Source organism: Baudoinia panamericana (genome assembly GCF_000338955.1).
Source record: "Baudoinia panamericana UAMH 10762 unplaced genomic scaffold BAUCOscaffold_14, whole genome shotgun sequence".
NCBI classification, from domain to species: Eukaryota; Fungi; Ascomycota; class Dothideomycetes; order Mycosphaerellales; family Teratosphaeriaceae; genus Baudoinia; species Baudoinia panamericana.
Window position 1 is genome coordinate 362,408 of NW_006911270.1, and position 19,258 is coordinate 381,665.

The following is a 19,258-nucleotide window of genomic DNA, read 5'->3' on the forward strand; positions in this document are numbered from 1 at the left end:
GGCTAGTATGCCAAGCGCAATGTACGCGAAGTTTCTTGGAAACCGCAGATCCTGGGCAGTCACATTCGCCTTGAGGTGCTCCAAATAGATCGTGGCATTCATGGTCAATGAGTTGCTCTCAGCCATTGCGACGAAACTTGGCCGGAATGTTGGCTTCCACGATCGACATTCGGTCCATTTGCTCCTGTCTTTCCTGCTGCTGCTCGAGCATGTCGTGCTTCCGAAAGTGCTCAATGTCTTCTGGATGATTCAATTCCTCCTCCGTTGCGTCTTCCCCGTGGTACTTCTCGTAATGGTGGATCTCATACTCGTACTCGTCATCTCCGTGATGGCCAGGGCCATAGCCAAAATCGGGCATCTTGAGGCCTTGCGCATCGCCAATAGTGAACTCGGCGAACGATATGGAGCCGCTCAAGTCTCGGTCGTAGAGCGCAATTACCTTGTCCACTGCCGCGTCCTTCTCGGCCTGCGAGATATGGTGGGTAGACTCATCTTTGAGACCGTAGGTCTTGAGGATATCCTCACGTGTCCACTCATTGCTGCTGTCGTAGTCGTGGAGGTTGAAGAAAGCTCCGGCGTCGAAGGAGGTGATGTGATGCTCCTCAGCCATATGCCGCGTTGCCCAGTCTGCGTCTGCTGGTATGGGTTGTTGTTCATGGCCACCGTGGGCCAGCGCAAGCTCCAGCAGCGCTATGATGGTCAATGCTATTCTCGTAATCATGGTTGATATTGTTGTCACCAAGGTGAATGCAAAACAGGAGTTACAGGCCGTCATAGTAGCGCGCACCGTTTCCTGCTGAGTCACCCGTCGCGAGCGCATCCAGTCGCCTCGGGCCCCATCAAAAAACAACCGCCTCTCTATCTCACCTCACCACCTATCAGGTGCTCGAATGAGATATTGACTCAAGACGTTGACAAGGAGGGGCGCGGGACTATATCGAGCATATGCTTCTGCCGTGAACCGTTCTGCGGTTGTACGGCGACGTGGGCAGCCATGAGGATCTTCCCAGACCGCCCTGGATGTTTCGCTAATCGTGAGGTGTGGCAGAACGGAGAGCTAACCTGACCTTGACGTTTGCATGTCAAGCCGTTAGGATCACTGATCTGGGAATATGGCGTCCGAGCCGATCTCGAGACCATGTACTGTGGTCTTGCATGACGATCGAGTTTCGACCGACGACGTGCTCTCTAGCCTGGACGTCCTACCCATCAATAATCTCGCCATGGTGCGCACGCCATCAGCGAAGCCCTTCTACTTTTTGGCGAAGTCGCAGGCTCCAGGCGTAGGCGAGCTTTCTGTTCACGTCTCACTTGCGGCGCGCTTCGGTCTCGAAAATCGAGCGGAGGCTATCATTGACGTGATTGAAGATGCGAGTGCTGCCACTGCGGCTCACGTAGAGCTCTCCTTCCGTGACACTCATCTGTCCAGGGCGGATATGTGGCGCATATTGCACCGGCTTGAACGGACGGTGGTTTACAAAGGCCAGCAGATACACTACCTTGGCCGTGCAGTCTGCGAGATTCGAGCCGTATATATCTCCGGCAGTGAAGTAGAATCGGCTCTTGTCGTTCAGGCGAAGACGAGACCTATCTTCAGAAGCGGTAGCGCTCGGTACACTATCCTCGTCCAAATCTCATTGGAGATGCTGCAGTACTGGCGGGACGGCGACCTCATGCACGAGCGACTCATCTCAGGATACCTCACTGAGCTGTTTCGTCGCTGGAACGAGCAAAAGGTCCGACATCATGTTACCATAGTTCTCTTTGGCCGCGAAGTTCTCCCCGTCGTTGATGTTGTTGGTGAGCAGGGAGCGGAATCTCGAGACTTCTTCCACCTCATCGCGACCGATGCAATGAGTAGCCAATGGAGCGACGTCCGGCGACAGCTTAAACGTGCATTCAACGGTACATCGCTGCCAAGACTAGTGAGCTTAGCAGCAAGTGGCAACATGCTGCAGGCTCTTCATGTATCCGCTATGGACTTCGCCAATGATAATATCGACCCTCAACTTAGCAGCACCGGATCGTCCATCATTGCTGTGACCGCAGGAGCCGGCTTGTTCGAGACAACTCATACAGCACTCAAGAATATCACGCATCTTCTCATGGGAAACAGTATCGGCGTGGACATTGTCTCTTTGTCACCAAAGCCGCTCCATCCTGTTCCCTTGTTCAGCTATTCACGTGCAGGCGCTGTAGAATACGCGTTGCCGCATTGGGTTGACATCTCCTTCTGGGACGGCACAGGGTTCGAGAACTCTCCTTGCTGGATCATGCCGGTGGTCTATCCCGACGTTACTCACGTCGCACTGCCACTGATCCAACTTCATAACAACAGCATCGACAAGCCATCTGCGCGGCAGATGGCGCGGTACGATGACGAAGTGTTTGGCAGCACCACTGTAACGGCCGCTGACAATCAGGTGCGCGAAGCTCCGTTCGAGAGCGAACCAAGAAGCATCGACATCTCTCAGGATCGAGCTCCAGCGTATACTGCCAATATGGCACCACGACCGCAGTTCACTTCCGCATTCAGCGACGTGGTGGACCCGGGTGCTAGTATTACCGCACGCTCACCCAGCGTTGACGGAGCTGTGTACCGTGCTAAGAGAGACTCCTTACCACCACACCCACTAATGTCGACATCCCGCAAGATCAGTCTCGGCCCAAAGGGTCTGGCGCTCAGCAGAGGAACTGCAAGCACGACCGTCTCTGCAGAGCATGCGCAACACAACAGAGGCATGACAGAGCTCGTGCCATTACCCTCTGGAGACACATCAAGCGGCATTGCGAAGCAGATTCGACAGTCCCTTGCAAGGCAACCTTCACAACAGAGCCTGGTGTCGTATCCACGTGTACTAACTGCGGAAATCAGCAAGCCAATCAATATCCAGCATGCCGACCGTAATGGTATTGAGCGTGGCGCGGAGCCTGGACGCTTACTTGAGCGCATGATGCTCAGCTCGGTCTCTGAGGCTAGCTTGACTAATGCTGCAAGTCTGTCTGAAACACCCAGAGCGAAGACGGATCCTTTCTACGCCGCGATGAAAGCTGCGGAGCAGGAGGGGGAGTGGGCAGACTCACCGTGGGTCACGTTGCTCGAGCCTTCCAATCCAAAGCCTGAGAGCATGCGCGTTGCGGCTCAATACCGGAAGTGGCAACATATTTTCCCACGTGCAGTCAGCTCTTCCGTATTCAAGTGGACCTCAATGTGCACACCCGCCTCTCTGCCGCTAACCACTGATTACCACCCAACGGCACGTGTGCTGGGAAAGTTCTTCACAAAGAGGATCCGTCAACTCGTGATTCCAACTATGCCATATTCGTGCCAGGCCGACAGCGTGTATGTGTTCAAGCAGCTCGTGCTCCTCCGGCTTACTCACGGCTTTCAAATCTCCGCGGTCGAGCTATCAGCCGCACAAGAAACGGAGGCTATTGGCAACAACCCTATCACGATGTCGCTTGGGAACGTCCACCACATCCTTCAACGCCTCTCAGACGGCCAGATACAGGTGATTGAGTACACTCTTAAGAGCACGGAAAGTGCTGGTGGACTTCTTGCTGGAAACGCTGCCGAAATATGTGATACCGCAATATGGTCTGCCACGCTGCCTAAATCTATTTCAGCGAAAGTACAGCTCAATGTTACTAGGCCAGATCACACTTGGTCAATGCTCGACGACCAGTTCACTAGCCAAGATCTGCTCTCAAGGAGCTTGACGCTCTCCAGGATGCGTTTTGTGCTCATTCCAGTTGAGCCTCCACGACCCGGTCTTGCCACTCCCAGCCCTGCTCGAGGGCTGTCTGATGAGGAGCGACATATTGATGGCATTCAGCGACTCACGCAGTTGTGGCAGCGCAACCGGTACCTGTCGCAGGAAGACAAGCGCCACCAAGCCTCAATGTTTACCGCGAAGTCGACCCCTCAGGTCACTGCCCGTGATCCCAATCCGCTAGCTATTGAATATCAAACTCGGGACCCAAGCGCTGTGATCAATGCATACGGTCCTCTGTTGAGCGGTCAATCGACCGGGACGGAGCATCTGACGCCACTGTTTCAGGAATCCGAGATGTACCACAGTAGCACGTTCGATATTGTCAAGCTTGTCAAACAGATGCAGGAGCCTCCACCACATGGTGTCGAAGTCCGCGACCGGAGGTGGTTCGCGAGAATGCACTTCAAGTGCTTTCGAGGAGACGAGATGGTGAACTGGCTTTTGAAAGTGTTCAAGGACTTGCAGAGCAGAGAAGATGCTATTGCACTCGGCAACGAGCTCATGAACCGCGGACTTTTCTCGCACGTCAGAGCTAGGCACGAGTTCCGAGACGGCAATTACTTCTACCAAATAGCGAGCACGTACCGTACAACACTCTATCCGGACAATGCAAGCATGTTCAGCAAGACTGCGCGATCTGTTCCATCTACGCCAATGCTAGAGTCGCGTCCTTCGCCGATGCTTCGTGCGCTACATGACGACGATAGCTCTTCTGGCAAGCCTACACCCGTTTTCGCACCACGTGACAAGACAGAGATCCTGCTAAGCGACAGCATGACACTCAACGTAGACCCTGGGGGTATGTCTGATCAGCCAGAGGTTATTACTCTTCACTACGATCGCATCCACAACCCGGAGAACTGCTACCATATTCAGGTGGAATGGGTTAACACCACGGTTATGCTCGTGCGCGATGCTGTCAACCGCTGGACAGCGCTTGCTGAGAATCACGGGTTGAAGCTCGTTCAACTGCCTCTGGTCGAAGCAAGCAAGTTGTGTCTACAACACGTCTTTGACCAGCCCGTGCCAGTTAAGCTAGCCGTTAGACCACCCGACAACGTGTCAGTAACGCCTTCGCTCGATGCGCATACATTTGCATCGAGGTTCGCCGAAGACCCTCTAGCTTATCAGAAAGCCCTGCTGCGCAAGTTTGACTTCGTCTTGGACCTCGAAGCTGCAACGAGCTTTTCAATCAAGCTGGACGTGCGCTATTCGTACGGCAAGCCGGACTATGAGCTGACACAATTCGTTCACAAGTCCGGATCGCTGCTCGTGCAGGTCATTGAGGACGAGGAGAAGGACTTCATTATAGTGCCTAATCGCTTGCTATCCCAGCGATCAGCCCCCGTCACCAGAGCGTCCGAGTCTGAGCCAATATTCGAGGTCGTTAGGCGATTCGTCGCACTCTGCCGAGATGAGCCGGCGCTTAAGGCATTCTACGATGAGGCCAACAGAATGCGTGTGGTGCCTCAGAGTCCGTTTGCGCCAACTGCTCTGGGACTGGACAGCGAGATCCCGCCTATCCAGCTACCGCCTCGTCTGGCACATCGGACAATCTTAAAGACGATTCAGTAGCGTGCCTCTAGAGAGCAGCATGCTTGCCAAGCGTCTCAGCGGCCATTCGGCATCGGTGTGGACTCGAATTGCCAGTCACCATATTGCCTATGTCACGAACGCGTTCAGTGAGGCCGAGCACCGATGTAGCGCGACGAGAAGAGTGTTGCTAAGCAACCACCTGGAGTGCGGAATTGAGGGCATTGGTTAGCAGATTGGAAGTAGATTTGTCCACGCTCAGTAATGATGACTTCAGCGGGGGCGAGCCGTATGTCATTGGTAGCGCAAATGCTTCTAGAGTGCCTACTACGCACCTACCCTCCGTACCGATTCCACTTGAGTATATCTTAGTCCTTGTTAATGCTTACTGCACTTCGTCACATTCCACAGGTGACTCTCAGTTTCCCAGCAATCGGACTGCGCTTCCTCTCGACGTCGAACGCAATGGCTGTAAGCTCCATCACTGCATGGGAAGCCTGTTAACGTCTGACATGGCAGACAGACCGATAAGGAGAGCCAGAAGAACATCTTAAACTGGGTAGATCCCAAAGATAAGACTGGCGAGTTTAAGCGTCAGCAATCTCAATTCCGCGACTTTGTCTCGAGTGAGCCAGGCGCAGAGTTTCCAGCAGAAAAGGATCGATACCATCTCTGTTAGTTCTGGTTGCCGTCATCCACTGAACGATAAACTGACTGATGATCAAAGACGTGTCGTATGCGTGTCCATGGGGTGAGCCACAACGGCACCGTTGTTGATCAGAATCGTATGCTTATCCTGGGTACAGCCCATCGAGCGCTTATAGTGCGGAAGTTGAAGGGATTGGAAGATTTCATCCCGTTCACTTCCGTACATTGGCATATGCTGGAGAAAGGTTCGTAGAATGTCGCAGCTTCGAGACTATGCGTGGTCCACCCGTCTGATGCAAGTTCACAGGGTGGCGATTTGCAACCAAGGATGAACACGAGCCCGGCGAGAACGTCACACCGGACCCGCTCCATCCAGAGTACACTCACCTGCGAGAGATCTACTTCGAGAATAACACGGACTATGGCGGTCGCTTCACGGTGCCGACGTTGTATGACAAGAAGCAGAAGCGCATCGTCAACAACGAGTCCAGCGAGATCATCCGCATGTTCTACCATGCCTTCGATAAACTGCTACCGGAAAAGTTCGCCAAGCTTGATCTGTTCCCCGAGGACCTGAAGGAGCAGATCGAGTCTACGAACGATTGGACGTACAACGACATCAACAACGGTATGTCGTTGTTCGTTGTTCGATATAACGAGCGGAAAGTACAGGACTGATGAACGGCAGGTGTCTACAAAAGCGGGTTCGCAACGCAAGTCTTGCAGCAGCACCCGTGCTACGCACGAGCTGACAACGTTCTAGCACGCAAGAAGCGTACGAGAAGAACGTAAAAACCTTGTTCGCCTCCCTCGACCGTGCCGAAGCCGAGCTTTCCAAGTCGAAAGGCCCGTATTACCATGGCGAGCGGGTAACCGAGGCCGACGTCCGCCTCTACACCACCATCGTTCGCTTCGATGCCGTTTATGTCCAACACTTCAAGTGCAATATCCGGGACATCCGCAGCGGCTACCCGAACTTGCACAAGTGGGTGAGATTCTGTTACTGGAAGAACCCGGCTTTTGGGGAGACCACGGAGTTCACGCATATCAAGTGAGTGGATCACTAAGTGACATGTTGGTATCGTTGAGGTATGCGGTCGGTATGACTAATGGATGATGGTGCAGGAACCACTACACTAAGTCGCATCACCAGATCAATCCGTTCAGCATCACGCCGGTTGGACCTGAGCCACCAATACTGCCGCTGAATGAGGAGGTCGCGGCTGTGAAGGCTGTGATGTAGGTCGGGCAGCTCAGAGCACAGGGCCACATACCGTATCCGGGAGAGTCAGATCAGCATCTCAAAGCTCGGCGCGGCTTGTTGGCCGCGGAAAGGGAAAGGCTCTTAGCCGGGAAGGCAACGGAGACGACGGGGAGTAGCTTGCTCCTTTCGTGCTGGAGACCTGCCTTGGTGTTTGGAAATATGCAATAACGTTCGGCGATTTCGACGCAGCATGTGTTTAAAGTGAGCTGAGGCTCAGAAGATCATTCCTAGCACTCGACTCTGCACCGCAGACGAGCCTTCTGGGCTAGGACCATCTTTCTCACGGGCTTTCCTCTGCTTGAAGTCTCGTCCCGCCTTCACCGGTCTCACCTCCTCTGCAGGACTCTTGTGCGGTGCAGCTACCTGTTTCGCCTTGCGCTTGTTCTCAATGCCCGCAATCGTCTTGCCTCGCTCCACATCTTCTAAGAACGCCTTGTTCTCCTTCCTCGTCTTTCTGATTTCCTCCCTTAACCGTGCCGCACGTTCTGCATTCTCATTCGCAATCTGCTCGGTAAGATGGCTCCATTTATATCCCTTTAGATATTTAATGTTCCAAAGATCGTCATGGTAAAAGTTGCCTTTCTTGCCTCCAATAATGTTGCCGTTCAAAGTCTCGGCGGCTACCTTCGCTTCACGCTTCGAAACGAACTCGACCCAGCCGTCGGTGAAGGACTTTTTCTTGTTGCCGCCACGCTTGACACGTTGGGTGTGCGCGACGTGGTCTTCCGGCGTGAGAAAGATGCGGCCTAGCCCTTTTGTTGCGTGCGGGGCTAGGTAGTGTCGAAGTGTTTGCGGTTTCATAAAGGGAGGCACACGTGAGATGTAGACTACGCCAGATTGCCGTGCGGCCTTTTCTGCAGCAGCAGCAGACTTCACTAGGCGTGCTTTCGCTTTGGCATCCGTAGAAGGCAGTGCTGTTGCTGGTAGATCCAACCCATTAAGTCTCTCGGCACCTTCGTCGGAGTCGCCTCGTACGCCACCCGCATCTGGAGTACCCTGTCTTTCTTCTACGCTGCGGTTGTACTTTTGTGGGCCAAAGCTTTGCAATGAGTCTTCATCAGATGCATCGTCTGTCCGACGCCGCTTGGGGTTTCTTCCAGTCAATCTTCCTTTGGTTTCTTCTGCACTAGTAGAGTCATAATCTAGGGCGGTATCATCGTCGCTCTCATCGCCTTCCAGATATTCATTGCGCTTCCGGACAGCCATCGTGTTTGCACAGCGCATCGAACAACTTCGCGAGTCAATTTGATATCGACTTAGCGGGGTGGCCCGAGCGCTTGCATCTCGTCTCGCCTCGCCTCGCTCCTCCTTGCATACATATATCGCACAAGGGAGCCGCGACCACGGATAGCGACGTCGCAAGTGCAACGGCGAGTCTTGTCATCGCCATCACCCACCATGACACTCAACACTCTCCACGCTGGCATCGAGAGACTACGCTCTTTAACGAAGGTATGGGGGTGGCTCGAAGGCCGCTTTGGCTCTTGATCTTTGGAACGTTCACTGGCCTTGCATTCCTCTTCCTCTCGGATCGAAGCAAGTTTGAGCTTGACCTTTCGCGATGGCATCGACCGCTCGTTAGCTTACCCAATCACGGCAAACCGTCACGTCCAAGGCCTCTAAATGTGGGAAGTCTAGCTCAAGACGAGCAGATTCTGCAGGATCTACAGCTTGGTGCAGGTTACGAGTACCGACGCCTCTGCTTCGATGTCCGGCCGGTCGAGGGTCTGTCGCGCACCTCACTGGAAGAGGTGTCAGCTTCGCTGCTGAATGGAAATACCATTGAAGGACTGAAAGCCGACGGCGATTTACTGCCTTGCTCGGCGAGTGTGCGCATCGATGTACCCTACTTTGACCCTCATCCCGTGCAAGACACCAGCGAGCTAATGCTGGGAGTTGCGACAACGCTCAAGCGGATCGACGAAAGTCTGCCCGCTATGTCGCGATTCTTGGCATATTCCGGAACTCCTCTGCTTGTACTGCTACTCGACGTGCCCGATCTTAATACGAGCAATGACCAGATTACGACGTTACGAGCGAAAGCTCAAGCACTTGGCATCGAAGCCATCTACGTGTCTTTTCAGCCGACAGTGAGGGAAACTCAGGGCACCATGAACTTCGCACTCGCCGAAGTCCTCCACCAAAACCGGCAGCCCAGCACTAAGTGGTTTGGCGTGATGGACGACGACACCTTCTTCGTCTCATTGCCGCCTGTACTGGACGCGCTCGCATTGTACAACCCCGAAAGGGAATGGTACGTTGGCGCACTCACCGAAGGTCTTTTCCGCATCGCCCAAGAAGGCTTCAAGGCGTGGGGTGGCGCTGGCTTCTTCGTCTCTCCGCCTCTCATGCAGAAGTTGGCGGATAACTCAGAACGGTGCAGAGTGCTCGACAGAGGCTGGGGAGACCTGCTCTGGCGCGACTGCATCCTCGAAATAACGAGCCCACCTGTCAAGCTTACGCAAATGTCCGGCCTGCATCAGATTGACCTCTGGGGTGACGTTTCCGGATGGTACGAGTCAGGCTGGACTCAAGTACTCACAGTACATCACTGGAAGAGCTGGCACTACCATTCGGTACCTTTAGCTCACGAAGTCACTGATATCGCAGGACCTGACAGCTTTCTGCAGCGCTATCTGTTCGACGACAACGTTGTCCTGACCAACGGTTACAGTATCGTTCATTACCCGAACGGACTGCCTGACTTGAACAAGACCGAGCTTACGTTTACGGAGGAGGTCAATGTGGTTGTGAAACCGCCGGAGACGGAGCTGATGCATAGCTTTGGTGCGACTAGGCCAGCGCTGAAGGTTGGGAAGGATAAGATTAGCTGGAAGTTTGAATATAGTACACAGGGCAGTGGTGGAAGTGTGAGGACGTTCTATGTCAAGAGGGGTGGCCCTGATGGTGGTCAGGATAGTCTGATTGAGCTTGACTGGAAGCGAATATCGTAGCACGTAGTTATCCAGTGCTCGAATGGCGAAGCGTGTCACATGTCGCCCAATGCGCATGCTCTTGACGCCTGCCACTATGTGATCGCCGCTTGTTGCACGACACTCTGGTCGTACTGACTCCAATAGCACGCCGGCAAGTTACAGATCGTAGAGAGCACCCTTGGCAGTCTTCATGCACGAAGCCTGTTTCTGTCAAGCTGCGTTTCACATCGGGTGGCGTCGGCTCGGCCCAACGCAGATCATCTGCAAGGAACCGGCTGCATCACCCCACAGTCCGTCCGACTTGGTTGCAGCGACAAGCACTTCCAACGGATGCTACGGCGTACACCCGGTAAGGGTTGGAAGCACGGAAGGTGAGAGGGAGGGATGTCCGAATTGTGCGGGAGGGTGGTGGGAGCGAGGGAAGATGAATAGCTCAACACTACATGTACGCTTCGAGGAGCTGACCACTCGCTCCATAATGGTGAATCGAGGAAATGCAAACGCACCTTCCTTGCTTCGGAACTGTCTTTCCCGCACTTGTAAACTTACGGTGGTCTTTGTATGGTACTAAGCTGAGACAACAGAAGTGCGCGGTACGGGAGTGGCGCCAGAATGGGCGAGACATGGAGGCCTTTGAGCAGTAGGAGGAACGTGATGTTGGTCTGCTTGCTCCTCGTGGTCGTCTTTCTGATATCAAGCAACCAGTACAGCAACCTGCCATCGGCGGAGATTCGCTCGGATGACTCTATGCAAACGCATACAGTGGCTGCATCCGGGATCAATCACACCCGTACTTTCGCGGCGCCACCCGAGGCGCCAAAGTCGACATGGACATTCGACGTATCACGAGACCGGGACAATCACTCCCTTACGCAGGAGCAATGCGACGTTGCCTTTCCCAGACTATATCACGAGATCGACCGAGCCGCTGCATATTGGAAGGACAGACTGGGCGACGAGCAGATTTCGCCCGAGATGGTTGACCTGAAGTGGAGCTCGGACGGTGGCTTGACGGCGATGATATACAATCATCAACTGTACATTACGCACGCTCGTGGGTTGAACCACTTCCTGCACTGGCGAGAGCGCTCACACGCCACCCTTCATCAGATCCAGCGCGCCATCCTGGCTTCTCCGGAGCGTCTACCAAACATTGAGTTCTCCGTCAAGATCAACGACCTCCTCGGCCTGAACTACGAGCATCCTAACATTAACGTCACCGTTTGGGGCTTCTCGCGCAACATCAGCGACCCTGTCATGGATCAAGTATGGGTGGTTCCAGACTTCAACTTCTGGGATTATCCCCGCGTAGCAGGCTCCTTCTCCGACTACCAACAACAAGCGATTGAGATCAAGCAGGACAGGTTCGAAGACAAGAAGGATCTCCTCGTCTGGCGCGGAACCGTAGGCTTCAAGCCTGAACTCCGCTGGCCACTGATCATGCAGACGGCCGGCCAGCCGTGGTCGGACGTGCACCGCCTGGACACGGAGATGACGACGCCGGACCAATTACAGCACAAGATCTCCATGCCGGATCACTGTCGGTACAAGTACTCTGTACACACTGAAGGCACCTCGTGGTCAGGCAGGCTGAAGTACCTGCTCAGCTGCCACCAGGTCGTCATCATCCACCATCTCTCCTACTTCACGCACCTATACCACTTGCTCACACCGTCCGGGCCTGGACAGAACTACGTGCAGGTTCAGAACGACTGGCTTGACCTACCGGATAAGATGGAAGACCTGCTGTCGAACCCTGACAAGGCGAAGATGATCGCCGACAGCGCGGCCGCTGACTTCCGGGACTTGTACTCGACTGCTGCAGCACAGTCGTGCTATTGGAGACGGTTGTTCCGCACATGGAGAGAGGCTAGCTATGAGCCAGATCCATTCGAGTATCGGAAGCAGGAGGACGAGAGCTGGGAAAGGCATGTTAGGGGTATGACTTATGAGGAATATGTGTAAGCCGTTGTCAGTTTAGTGACCGTGATGAGAGAGAGGCTGACGGAGTGTTGAACAGGTTCCATGATCAAAGTGTGCCAGTTGGCGCTTGAGCGAGGCTCAGAATGTAGGTGCACACGTTTACACCAGAGTGGGAAGTGATGCATCATGGAATAAGCGATCCATATATGTTATAGCGTAGGCGTTGGGGCAGTCTGAGGCATCGTCAGGCATTGCGTCTACTATTGGTGCTGCATGTATGAAGCGACTACACCAGCTGCAAGACACGGCTGTGCCATCGTAGATGGCAACCATTACTCCGCATGGCATGCAGATATATGATCACGCAAGCCTCTTCCATGCGAAATACGAAGACGTACCATTTGGGACTTTGTGGATCGACTCGCATTATACTTTGCTCCGCGGTCTGCGGTCAACAGCTCTATCTCTATTCTGCGTTCACAAATACACGCTGTAACCTCGCGGCCGACCAATCAAGTGAGAGCTCACTACTTGGCCTGCCCGTTAAGCCCTGCCTCTCCCTTTTGGTACGCCTCGTAGCCCTCGCGCGCAGCATCCTGCACTGTCGTCTTGCCGGCCACGATCTCCTTGACCTTCTCCAAGATCGTCGACCAGTCTTCAAAGACGGTGAAAGGCACATCCTCCTTGACGCAGTATCTGATGAGGTCTGCGACATATCATTAGCTGTGTTCGCGGGAGTAGAGTACTTGGGTGGCGCGTACCATGACCCTTCTTAGCGAACAGTAGATCAGTCTCACTGGCAGCCGAGAGGTCTGACACTCCGTCACCAGCATAGAACAGAGTAGGTCTCTTGTCGGCAGGAAGATTTGCGTACGGTCGAATGCTGAGGGACTTGTCGTGTCCAAAGCCGCTACGGACAGTCAGCATCAGATTGGCGCGGGTGAATATTCAAGCGAATAATTTCACCTGTCGTCGTGGTACTTGATCTGCCAGCCGCCTTCTTGGTCGATTGTCTTGCCGGGTCTCGCTTCTACTTCGTTGGAGATGATGTCGAGCTTCTCATGGTTGTCCCCCACAAGATTCTTCAGGATGGCTCGGATGATGGGTTGCATGCCAGAGGAGACAACGACGGTTGGAATCTTGTTGGCTAGCGACCATTCTAGGTACTCGTTGAAGTAAGGATCAAGCTTGATGTTCTTTACCAAGTAGTCGATGCATTCCGGGTAAGGCGTGGTGACCGAATCCATCATCTTGCGGAACGAGTCGCTTGATCCAGATTAGCAATCATCATCAAGTCTAGCGATCCGCGAGGGAGAATTACCGGAAGGTGTCTTTTCCCTCGAGCACGTCTTTGTTGCCCTGTCGACGCTTTTCGCCACCAAAGCCAATGTTGTCTGTCTAGCTTGTCGGTCAACCGAGCCCGCTTGCGCGGAAACAACAAGCTTACCATGAAGTCATTGCTGTCCTGGAGAGTAATGGTGCCGTCGAAGTCGGTGAAGAAGATGAACTTTGGGTTTTCGAATGGGTAATGCAGCGCCTTCAGGTCGTCGTTCTGAGCCATGTCTGCCGCTTTTCAAAGAGGGTTCTATTGGTAAGGCTCGCAACCTGCACGTCTGAGTGTCTCACTGGCAGTTCAAGGATTGAAGCAACGTTACAATCAGGTTCAACTTCGCTTTGGATCTGGTAGATTGACTTTCAATGATTTCGTTCAACAATGACGGAGACAGCTCCGTGGCGGCTAATTGCCGACTCTAACTTCAATGGAAGATCATTGGCCCAAGTCATGCCCGCGAACTCCGCAAAGTGACTTTCTGGCATAGTACCCATCGCTGCTCAAGCAGCAAGGTTAATGATGCGGATACAAGCCGAGACTTTAGTGCGAACAGCAGTACAATGCTCGACGCAGCCTACGTTATGGGCAGGTGCCTGCAGAGTGCCCAAGTCAGGTTTGACCAGCTGGACTTGTCCAACATGCCGAGTCCGTGCCTACACTACTCGGAGAACCGCTGCCCTGTATCATGACCGAAGACAAGCTTTCACAACCAGTGTGGCTCGCTACGAACCAGATAGAGAAGCACGGGCGCAGCCCGTCAGCCCAACTCGAACCGTATCTGCCGCAGAAACCCATAGTAAAGACACAAGCAGCGCCCAACTACCTTCACACGTTGCAAACAGACGATGGCAGCTTTCGAAAGACATGACGAGGCTCGTAGATGGTATCCTGGCGCGTGCGTCGATCGCGGGTCAATACATCAACGTCCATACCGGCACCGACTACTCCGGCATCGAAACGCTGCGCAAAGGGATAATCGCGCAGGAACAGACGGTCAGAAACTGCCAACGCAAGGTGGACGTAGCAAAGACTGAGCACCACGAGTCTTTCTCTCAGCAAGCAGCCGCGCAAAAGGAGATTGTAAGCCTGCTGGAGCGGAAGAGCAGCTGGTCTCCGTCAGATTTGGAACGCTACATGAGCCTCGTGCGATCTGAGCACAACAACGATCAGGCGGTGCAGGCCGCTAAAGACAGCCTTGATGCTGCTGAGAGGGAGCTGGAGGATGCGCGGTCGCTCCTGGAGAGGTTGGAGCGGAAGCAGTACCATGAGGAGCAGATATGGAGCGACACTATTCGACGGAATAGTACGTGGGTTACGTTCGGTTTGATGGGTGTCAACATTGTGTTGTTGTTGGCGCAGATATTGATCTTCGAGCCGTATCGGAGACGGAAGATTGTGCGGGATGTCAAGGTGGCGCTTGATGAGAAAACGCTGCATGCGCCAGCACGACCTCAGGCGGAGCGGCAGGTTGACGAAGTGGTTGAGCCGGCTGGTACGCCTATAGAGGTCGTCGAAGCTGCTGTAGAAGAGGCGCAGCGTGCTGGTCAGCCTCGAAATGAACTGCTTGGGGAGGCAGAGCAATCGGCATCCACGGCGGCTGCAGTAGCCGCTCCCACGCCAGAAAAGCAAGACGCCTTTGCAGTCCTGGCTAACGATATGAAGGAAGTGCCGCTGCATAGCCCGAGAAAAACCGGCGTTCTCGAGAATTACGGGGCGGCCATTCGCGATCTGTTCAGTGAGCGCCTGATCCAGATCAAGCAAGTCGAGCTAACGACTGTTGCATTGCAAGGTGCGGCAACTGGCGTGGCGATGATGGGCTTGCTCTTCGTCCTGTTGAGACCTAGGTAGGTTCTAAACAAGAGTGCACTCTCCAAGCATGCATGACTTGTCCACTTTCGAGGAAGGGCAGGTTGGTAAGAGGTCACTCATTGAAACTCGCCAAACTCACCGTCGTCAAACCCGAGCTCCTGTGCCGACTTGCCCTGCACGGCCGATGGTGGCGCAATAGCAGTGGAGTCACCGTGAGCCTTGGTAGCCGACGGAGGAGGTGCGATCGAGAACAGTGCCGCATTGTCGCCTGAGCTAGCAGACGGCGTACCAGATGGAGCAGCCGCACGCCGGCCCTTCGAGCCTACCTGGATATGGATCTTTTCGCCTTCCTTGAGACTGAAGTCTTGATTGCTCTCCAACGCGACATTGCTGGTCGACTGCGAGCTTCGCCCCGCCGCAGCGCCAGCCGCACCGCTACCTTCCATCCCCAGCACCTTCCTCGCTTCCGTGAGCGCTATGCTGAAGTCGAAGGCCGGACTTCGGTCTTCGAAGCCAATACCTAGCGTTGCTTTCATGCCACCCTCCCCCAGAACCCTCACTGCAAAAAACCGTGAGCTGTCGTTGGCTTGTTGTACCACTACAGAACTTGTGTATGGCGCTGCGGCAAACAGGTCGCCGGTGTTGCCATCCTCGAGCACGATGTCTACTTTAATCTTTGCTTCTACTGTGGTCTCGATGATGCGTAAGCGTGCGGTAAAGATCTGTTGCGCTGTTGGTTGAACAGGGTGTGTCCAGAGCGATGCGGCGAAGCCTTTGGTTGACGTGAGCGGCGGGATACCGTAGACGTGTACATTGTTTGTGACGAAGAGGATACGTTGGTAGGCGGAGTCAGATGAGGGCAGTTCGCGGCCGGTGGCCGGGTCGATTATGGACATCTTTACAACTTCTACGATGGAGTCCGGGATCGTTGATCAGTCATGAGAAACATTGTGTCAGGCGTAGCAATCATCATGCGCCTTGTTGCGGACGGAACATCTTCCCCTACGTACGACTATGAGCCGCGACGACATTGAACTGCCGGCTATTTGCGACCTTGTTTCACCGTCGCAATGTCGACCAATCATAAGCTGAGCTGGCCGACAGCTCTTCCGCGAAACACAGCATGGTAGACGAGGAGAGTCATTCTCTTCTGCCTGCACTAGCATCTGTAGGGCAACATGGCTTCCCAGATCTTTTGTACGCTGCTGCGACTTCCGGCGGCATCACGTTTTTGCTTGACGCAGGCTTTGGCACCAGCCTCATTCTCCATCAGCCCGCAGTACATACGACCCTTCTCCAGCACATCTTCCTTCAATGCGACGTACAATCAGGTGCTGCGCGGATGTAGAGTCGGTCAGAAGGCGCGAAGAGCCACCTCCCCTGCCCTTGTTGGCAGGCCAGAGATGAAGGGTGTCTGCCTGCGTGTGGGCACTACGAAACCGAAGAAGCCCAACTCTGGAGAACGGAAGGTTGCAAGGGTGCGGTTGAGTAGCGGGATGGTAGTGACAGCATATATACCTGGTGAAGGTATGGCTACGACATCACAGCTCCCTCGAAAGGTGCAGGGGCAGTGTCGCTAACAGCAGGACAGGCCACAATGTGCAGCAGCACTCTGTAGTGCTTGTCCGAGGCGGCCGTTCGCAAGATTGTCCGGGTGTGAAGTATCATCTCGTGAGAGGAGCAATGGACTTGGTACGCTTCTCATCTGACGCTCTCACGTGCACACGGCTGACTGTGCGTCATCAGGGTGGCGTGGGCAATCGCATCACAAGTCGCAGCAAGTACGGGACGAAAAAGCCGAAGACGAACTGATACAGTGACGCTACAGATCACCGCGTTGCAAAGTATGCTAATCAGCAACATCCAGCTTCAGACCCCCCAATAGCTGGGCAGGCAGCATGAAGCAGCGGTCGTTTGGACATGTTGACTAGATGCCGGTATAAGCCTAACTGCGGGCTTATTGCCCGGCAACGTTGCAGCCGAGCGCTTTGAGCTCACATGACGCATGCCGAGCTGCTGAAAGTCAGTCTGCTTGCGCATGATGGGTTGATGAGATACGGTCACTGCGCTTCCCAGAAAGATTGCGGTTAGCAACGGTCAGGATGGAAGTCAGTCCTGCTATGGCCATCAACTCCAGGCACGATGCCTCGTCAGACACCATTTCACGGAAAGTAGCGTTCAAAAGTATCGGCAAAACGTCACCAACACTGCGAGCTGTTACTCAGCACCTCACAAACCGAGTGAAGACCGACGTGCAGACACTCACTCGATGAACATCGATCTCCGGGGATATTTGCTCGGCCGCAACGATCGGATTTGCATCGGGGTCTGCCATACCCGAACGCGGTGTGGGTCTGGACCCTGACAGGACGAAGACGGAAGGAACGCTCAAGGGAGCCTTGGCAACACGCCAGACGTGAACGCTGAGTCTGGCGTACCAGTATACCATACAAAACCTATCTGCCAACGTGTATGCTTTACCAACGAGTCCCAGAACACCTGCAACATCATGCTCAAGCGTACCACCGCTGTTTCCTTGGTACTATTCGCAGAACCCTCATCCAGCGCGCAATTTCGCGCTTTCCACGAGCGGGCATTCACGGCCCACTTCAGTTTCACTCCACCTCAACGCCTTGACGATCATCTGTTGAGGTGACGCCATTTGTAGGTGTTATAGACCCTGAAGGTAGAGAAGGTGAACGAAGACTCTGTCGGGAATGCATAAAAGAAAGCCCTCCCATCTGCTGTTCGAATCCCAACACACTCTTCTCGACCACAATCCACCATTCCAAATCTCCACCATCATCACCGTACAGCACAGTTACTACTACTCAAACACGCAAGTACGCTCACCAGCAAGGTTCCGTTTGTCAACCATACCCACCATACACTCGTTCACCAGCACCCACCAGCAGAATGCTGTCCAAGATCATCCTTCTCTCTCTTGCGGCCTCGTCCGCCCTCATGTAAGTCTTGCTTCCTTCTTCCCATCTCCACTTCAGCCGGCAGTGCTTTGCCTGATATCCATTCCAGCTCGGCTGCTCCTCTGCCTACGAAGCGCGAGGCAGATATAGCTCCAAATCTTCTCATCAAGGACGTTATGGGTACTGCCGACTCAGACAGCGTACTGGTGGCCAAGAGCGAAGACGATGTCCAGACTCGCTCTGAGGCTTCTCTGTGGGCTCGTGCCGACCAGCTTAAGGACTTCCCCGGCGGGCCTCCTTGGGCTCGCGATGAGACCTCCTCTCTCGCTTGCCACACCACCGACTCACATCCTCTTGTCAAGCGCAGCAAAGAGTCATTGTGGGCCAGAGCCTTTGGTCTTCTCGACCGTCGCGAGGGCGAGGACGATATCGAGACGCGCTCAGAGGCGTCTCTGTGGGCTCGCGACGAGGCCTCTCTCCCCACTCATCACACCACCGACCCCAATCCTGCCGACAAGCGCACCGAAGAGTCATTGTGGGCTCGCGGTTCGAATGCCTATGCTCGCTCTGATGCATCTCTGTGCGCTCGCGACGAAGGCTCGCTCTTCGCTCGTCGTACAAACGACTCGGTTTCTGCTGCCAAGAACATCAAAGTGTCATTGTGGGCTCGCACCTCTGACCTCCTCGCCCGCGACGAAGACACTGATACCAAGGCTCGCTCCGAGGCGTCTCTGTGGGCTCGCGGTGTTGACATCAAGCCTCTCGCCCACACGGGTGACAGCATGTCTCTCGCTCACGCCGACTAGCATATTGTCCGCAACCAGCTGCTAGCCAATAAGGCGGACGGCACCGACGGCCTAACAAAGAAGAAAACCGACTTTGGCTACCTTGTATGCTGAGCCATCCTACGACGCTCATCTCAGCCCTCAGTTGGCACGATCCTCCTGCATGCATCACGAAACGTTGTTCGTGGGTTAGCATGGCGTTGCTACTTGGTTTACATCCGTTCACTCAGCGACAACCGAAAGCGTGGGCATGCAGTCTATAGACAAAAAGTACTTACCACTTACTCACTGCATCGCGTTGACATACATCTATGCCTACCATGACTG

At 54.3% G+C, this 19,258-nt stretch overlaps 11 protein-coding genes across 11 annotated transcripts; 7 read left to right on the plus strand and 4 right to left on the minus strand.

Annotated features, from left to right (window-relative positions):
• Window positions 1–118: 118 nt before the first annotated feature.
• BAUCODRAFT_126673 (uncharacterized protein) lies at window positions 119–721 on the minus strand (the record flags this gene model as incomplete). Its single annotated transcript, XM_007682976.1, has 1 exon — window positions 119–721. One exon carries the CDS (start codon window positions 719–721, stop codon window positions 119–121), a length of 603 nt encoding a protein of 200 aa, XP_007681166.1.
• Window positions 722–1,223: 502 nt separating this feature from the next.
• Window positions 1,224–5,351, plus strand: BAUCODRAFT_27950 (uncharacterized protein; the record flags this gene model as incomplete). The annotated part of the gene is made up of 1 exon (XM_007682658.1): window positions 1,224–5,351. One exon carries the CDS (start codon window positions 1,224–1,226, stop codon window positions 5,349–5,351), a length of 4,128 nt encoding a protein of 1,375 aa, XP_007680848.1.
• Window positions 5,352–5,594: 243 nt separating this feature from the next.
• Window positions 5,595–7,546, plus strand: BAUCODRAFT_38792 (uncharacterized protein). Its single transcript, XM_007682705.1, has 8 exons — window positions 5,595–5,780; window positions 5,833–5,983; window positions 6,037–6,060; window positions 6,116–6,202; window positions 6,265–6,585; window positions 6,646–6,670; window positions 6,721–7,008; window positions 7,083–7,546. Exons 1-8 carry the CDS (start codon window positions 5,775–5,777, stop codon window positions 7,198–7,200), a joined length of 1,020 nt encoding a protein of 339 aa, XP_007680895.1. The 5' UTR covers window positions 5,595–5,774; the 3' UTR covers window positions 7,201–7,546.
• A 38-nt stretch (window positions 7,547–7,584) lies between these two features.
• Window positions 7,585–8,427, minus strand: BAUCODRAFT_58555 (uncharacterized protein; the record flags this gene model as incomplete). Its single annotated transcript, XM_007682800.1, has 1 exon — window positions 7,585–8,427. A coding segment is annotated over one exon (843 nt), but the record flags the coding sequence as incomplete, so codon positions are not given.
• A 119-nt stretch (window positions 8,428–8,546) lies between these two features.
• On the plus strand, window positions 8,547–10,276 carry BAUCODRAFT_38793 (glycosyltransferase family 31 protein). The gene has a single exon (XM_007682706.1). It carries the CDS (start codon window positions 8,676–8,678, stop codon window positions 10,173–10,175), a length of 1,500 nt encoding a protein of 499 aa, XP_007680896.1. The 5' UTR covers window positions 8,547–8,675; the 3' UTR covers window positions 10,176–10,276.
• Window positions 10,277–10,769: 493 nt separating this feature from the next.
• On the plus strand, window positions 10,770–12,211 carry BAUCODRAFT_126678 (uncharacterized protein; the record flags this gene model as incomplete). The annotated part of the gene is made up of 2 exons (XM_007682977.1): window positions 10,770–12,118; window positions 12,178–12,211. 2 exons carry the CDS (start codon window positions 10,770–10,772, stop codon window positions 12,209–12,211), a joined length of 1,383 nt encoding a protein of 460 aa, XP_007681167.1.
• Window positions 12,212–12,607: 396 nt separating this feature from the next.
• On the minus strand, window positions 12,608–13,641 carry BAUCODRAFT_152078 (uncharacterized protein; the record flags this gene model as incomplete). Its single annotated transcript, XM_007682978.1, has 5 exons — window positions 12,608–12,786; window positions 12,842–12,990; window positions 13,047–13,346; window positions 13,402–13,478; window positions 13,528–13,641. The coding sequence occupies 5 exons, from the start codon at window positions 13,639–13,641 to the stop codon at window positions 12,608–12,610; spliced, it is 819 nt and encodes a 272-aa protein (XP_007681168.1).
• A 144-nt stretch (window positions 13,642–13,785) lies between these two features.
• BAUCODRAFT_301324 (uncharacterized protein) lies at window positions 13,786–15,300 on the plus strand. The gene has a single exon (XM_007682979.1). The coding sequence runs from the start codon at window positions 13,930–13,932 to the stop codon at window positions 15,259–15,261; it is 1,332 nt and encodes a 443-aa protein (XP_007681169.1). The 5' UTR covers window positions 13,786–13,929; the 3' UTR covers window positions 15,262–15,300.
• BAUCODRAFT_301355 (uncharacterized protein) lies at window positions 15,300–16,259 on the minus strand. The gene has a single exon (XM_007682980.1). The coding sequence runs from the start codon at window positions 16,116–16,118 to the stop codon at window positions 15,339–15,341; it is 780 nt and encodes a 259-aa protein (XP_007681170.1). The 5' UTR covers window positions 16,119–16,259; the 3' UTR covers window positions 15,300–15,338.
• Window positions 16,260–16,400: 141 nt separating this feature from the next.
• Window positions 16,401–17,034, plus strand: BAUCODRAFT_79505 (uncharacterized protein; the record flags this gene model as incomplete). The annotated part of the gene is made up of 3 exons (XM_007682867.1): window positions 16,401–16,749; window positions 16,814–16,914; window positions 16,969–17,034. The coding sequence occupies 3 exons, from the start codon at window positions 16,401–16,403 to the stop codon at window positions 17,032–17,034; spliced, it is 516 nt and encodes a 171-aa protein (XP_007681057.1).
• A 1,104-nt stretch (window positions 17,035–18,138) lies between these two features.
• BAUCODRAFT_160369 (uncharacterized protein) lies at window positions 18,139–19,212 on the plus strand (the record flags this gene model as incomplete). Its single annotated transcript, XM_007682981.1, has 2 exons — window positions 18,139–18,188; window positions 18,256–19,212. The coding sequence occupies 2 exons, from the start codon at window positions 18,139–18,141 to the stop codon at window positions 18,950–18,952; spliced, it is 747 nt and encodes a 248-aa protein (XP_007681171.1). The 3' UTR covers window positions 18,953–19,212.
• Window positions 19,213–19,258: the final 46 nt, after the last annotated feature.

Bases quoted from the DNA above. Each gene is read 5' to 3' on its own strand.
- BAUCODRAFT_38792 (XM_007682705.1), top strand. The intron at 6,671-6,720 runs GCAAGTCTTGCA...ACAACGTTCTAG, and splicing joins TACAAAAGCGGGTTCGCAAC to CACGCAAGAAGCGTACGAGA. The intron at 7,009-7,082 runs GTGAGTGGATCA...ATGATGGTGCAG, and splicing joins ACGGAGTTCACGCATATCAA to GAACCACTACACTAAGTCGC.
- BAUCODRAFT_38793 (XM_007682706.1), top strand. From the start codon at position 8,676: ATGGGGGTGGCTCGAAGGCCGCTTTGGCTCTTGATCTTTGGAACGTTC.
- BAUCODRAFT_301324 (XM_007682979.1), top strand. From the start codon at position 13,930: ATGATGCGGATACAAGCCGAGACTTTAGTGCGAACAGCAGTACAATGC.
- BAUCODRAFT_301355 (XM_007682980.1), bottom strand. From the start codon at position 16,118: ATGTCCATAATCGACCCGGCCACCGGCCGCGAACTGCCCTCATCTGAC.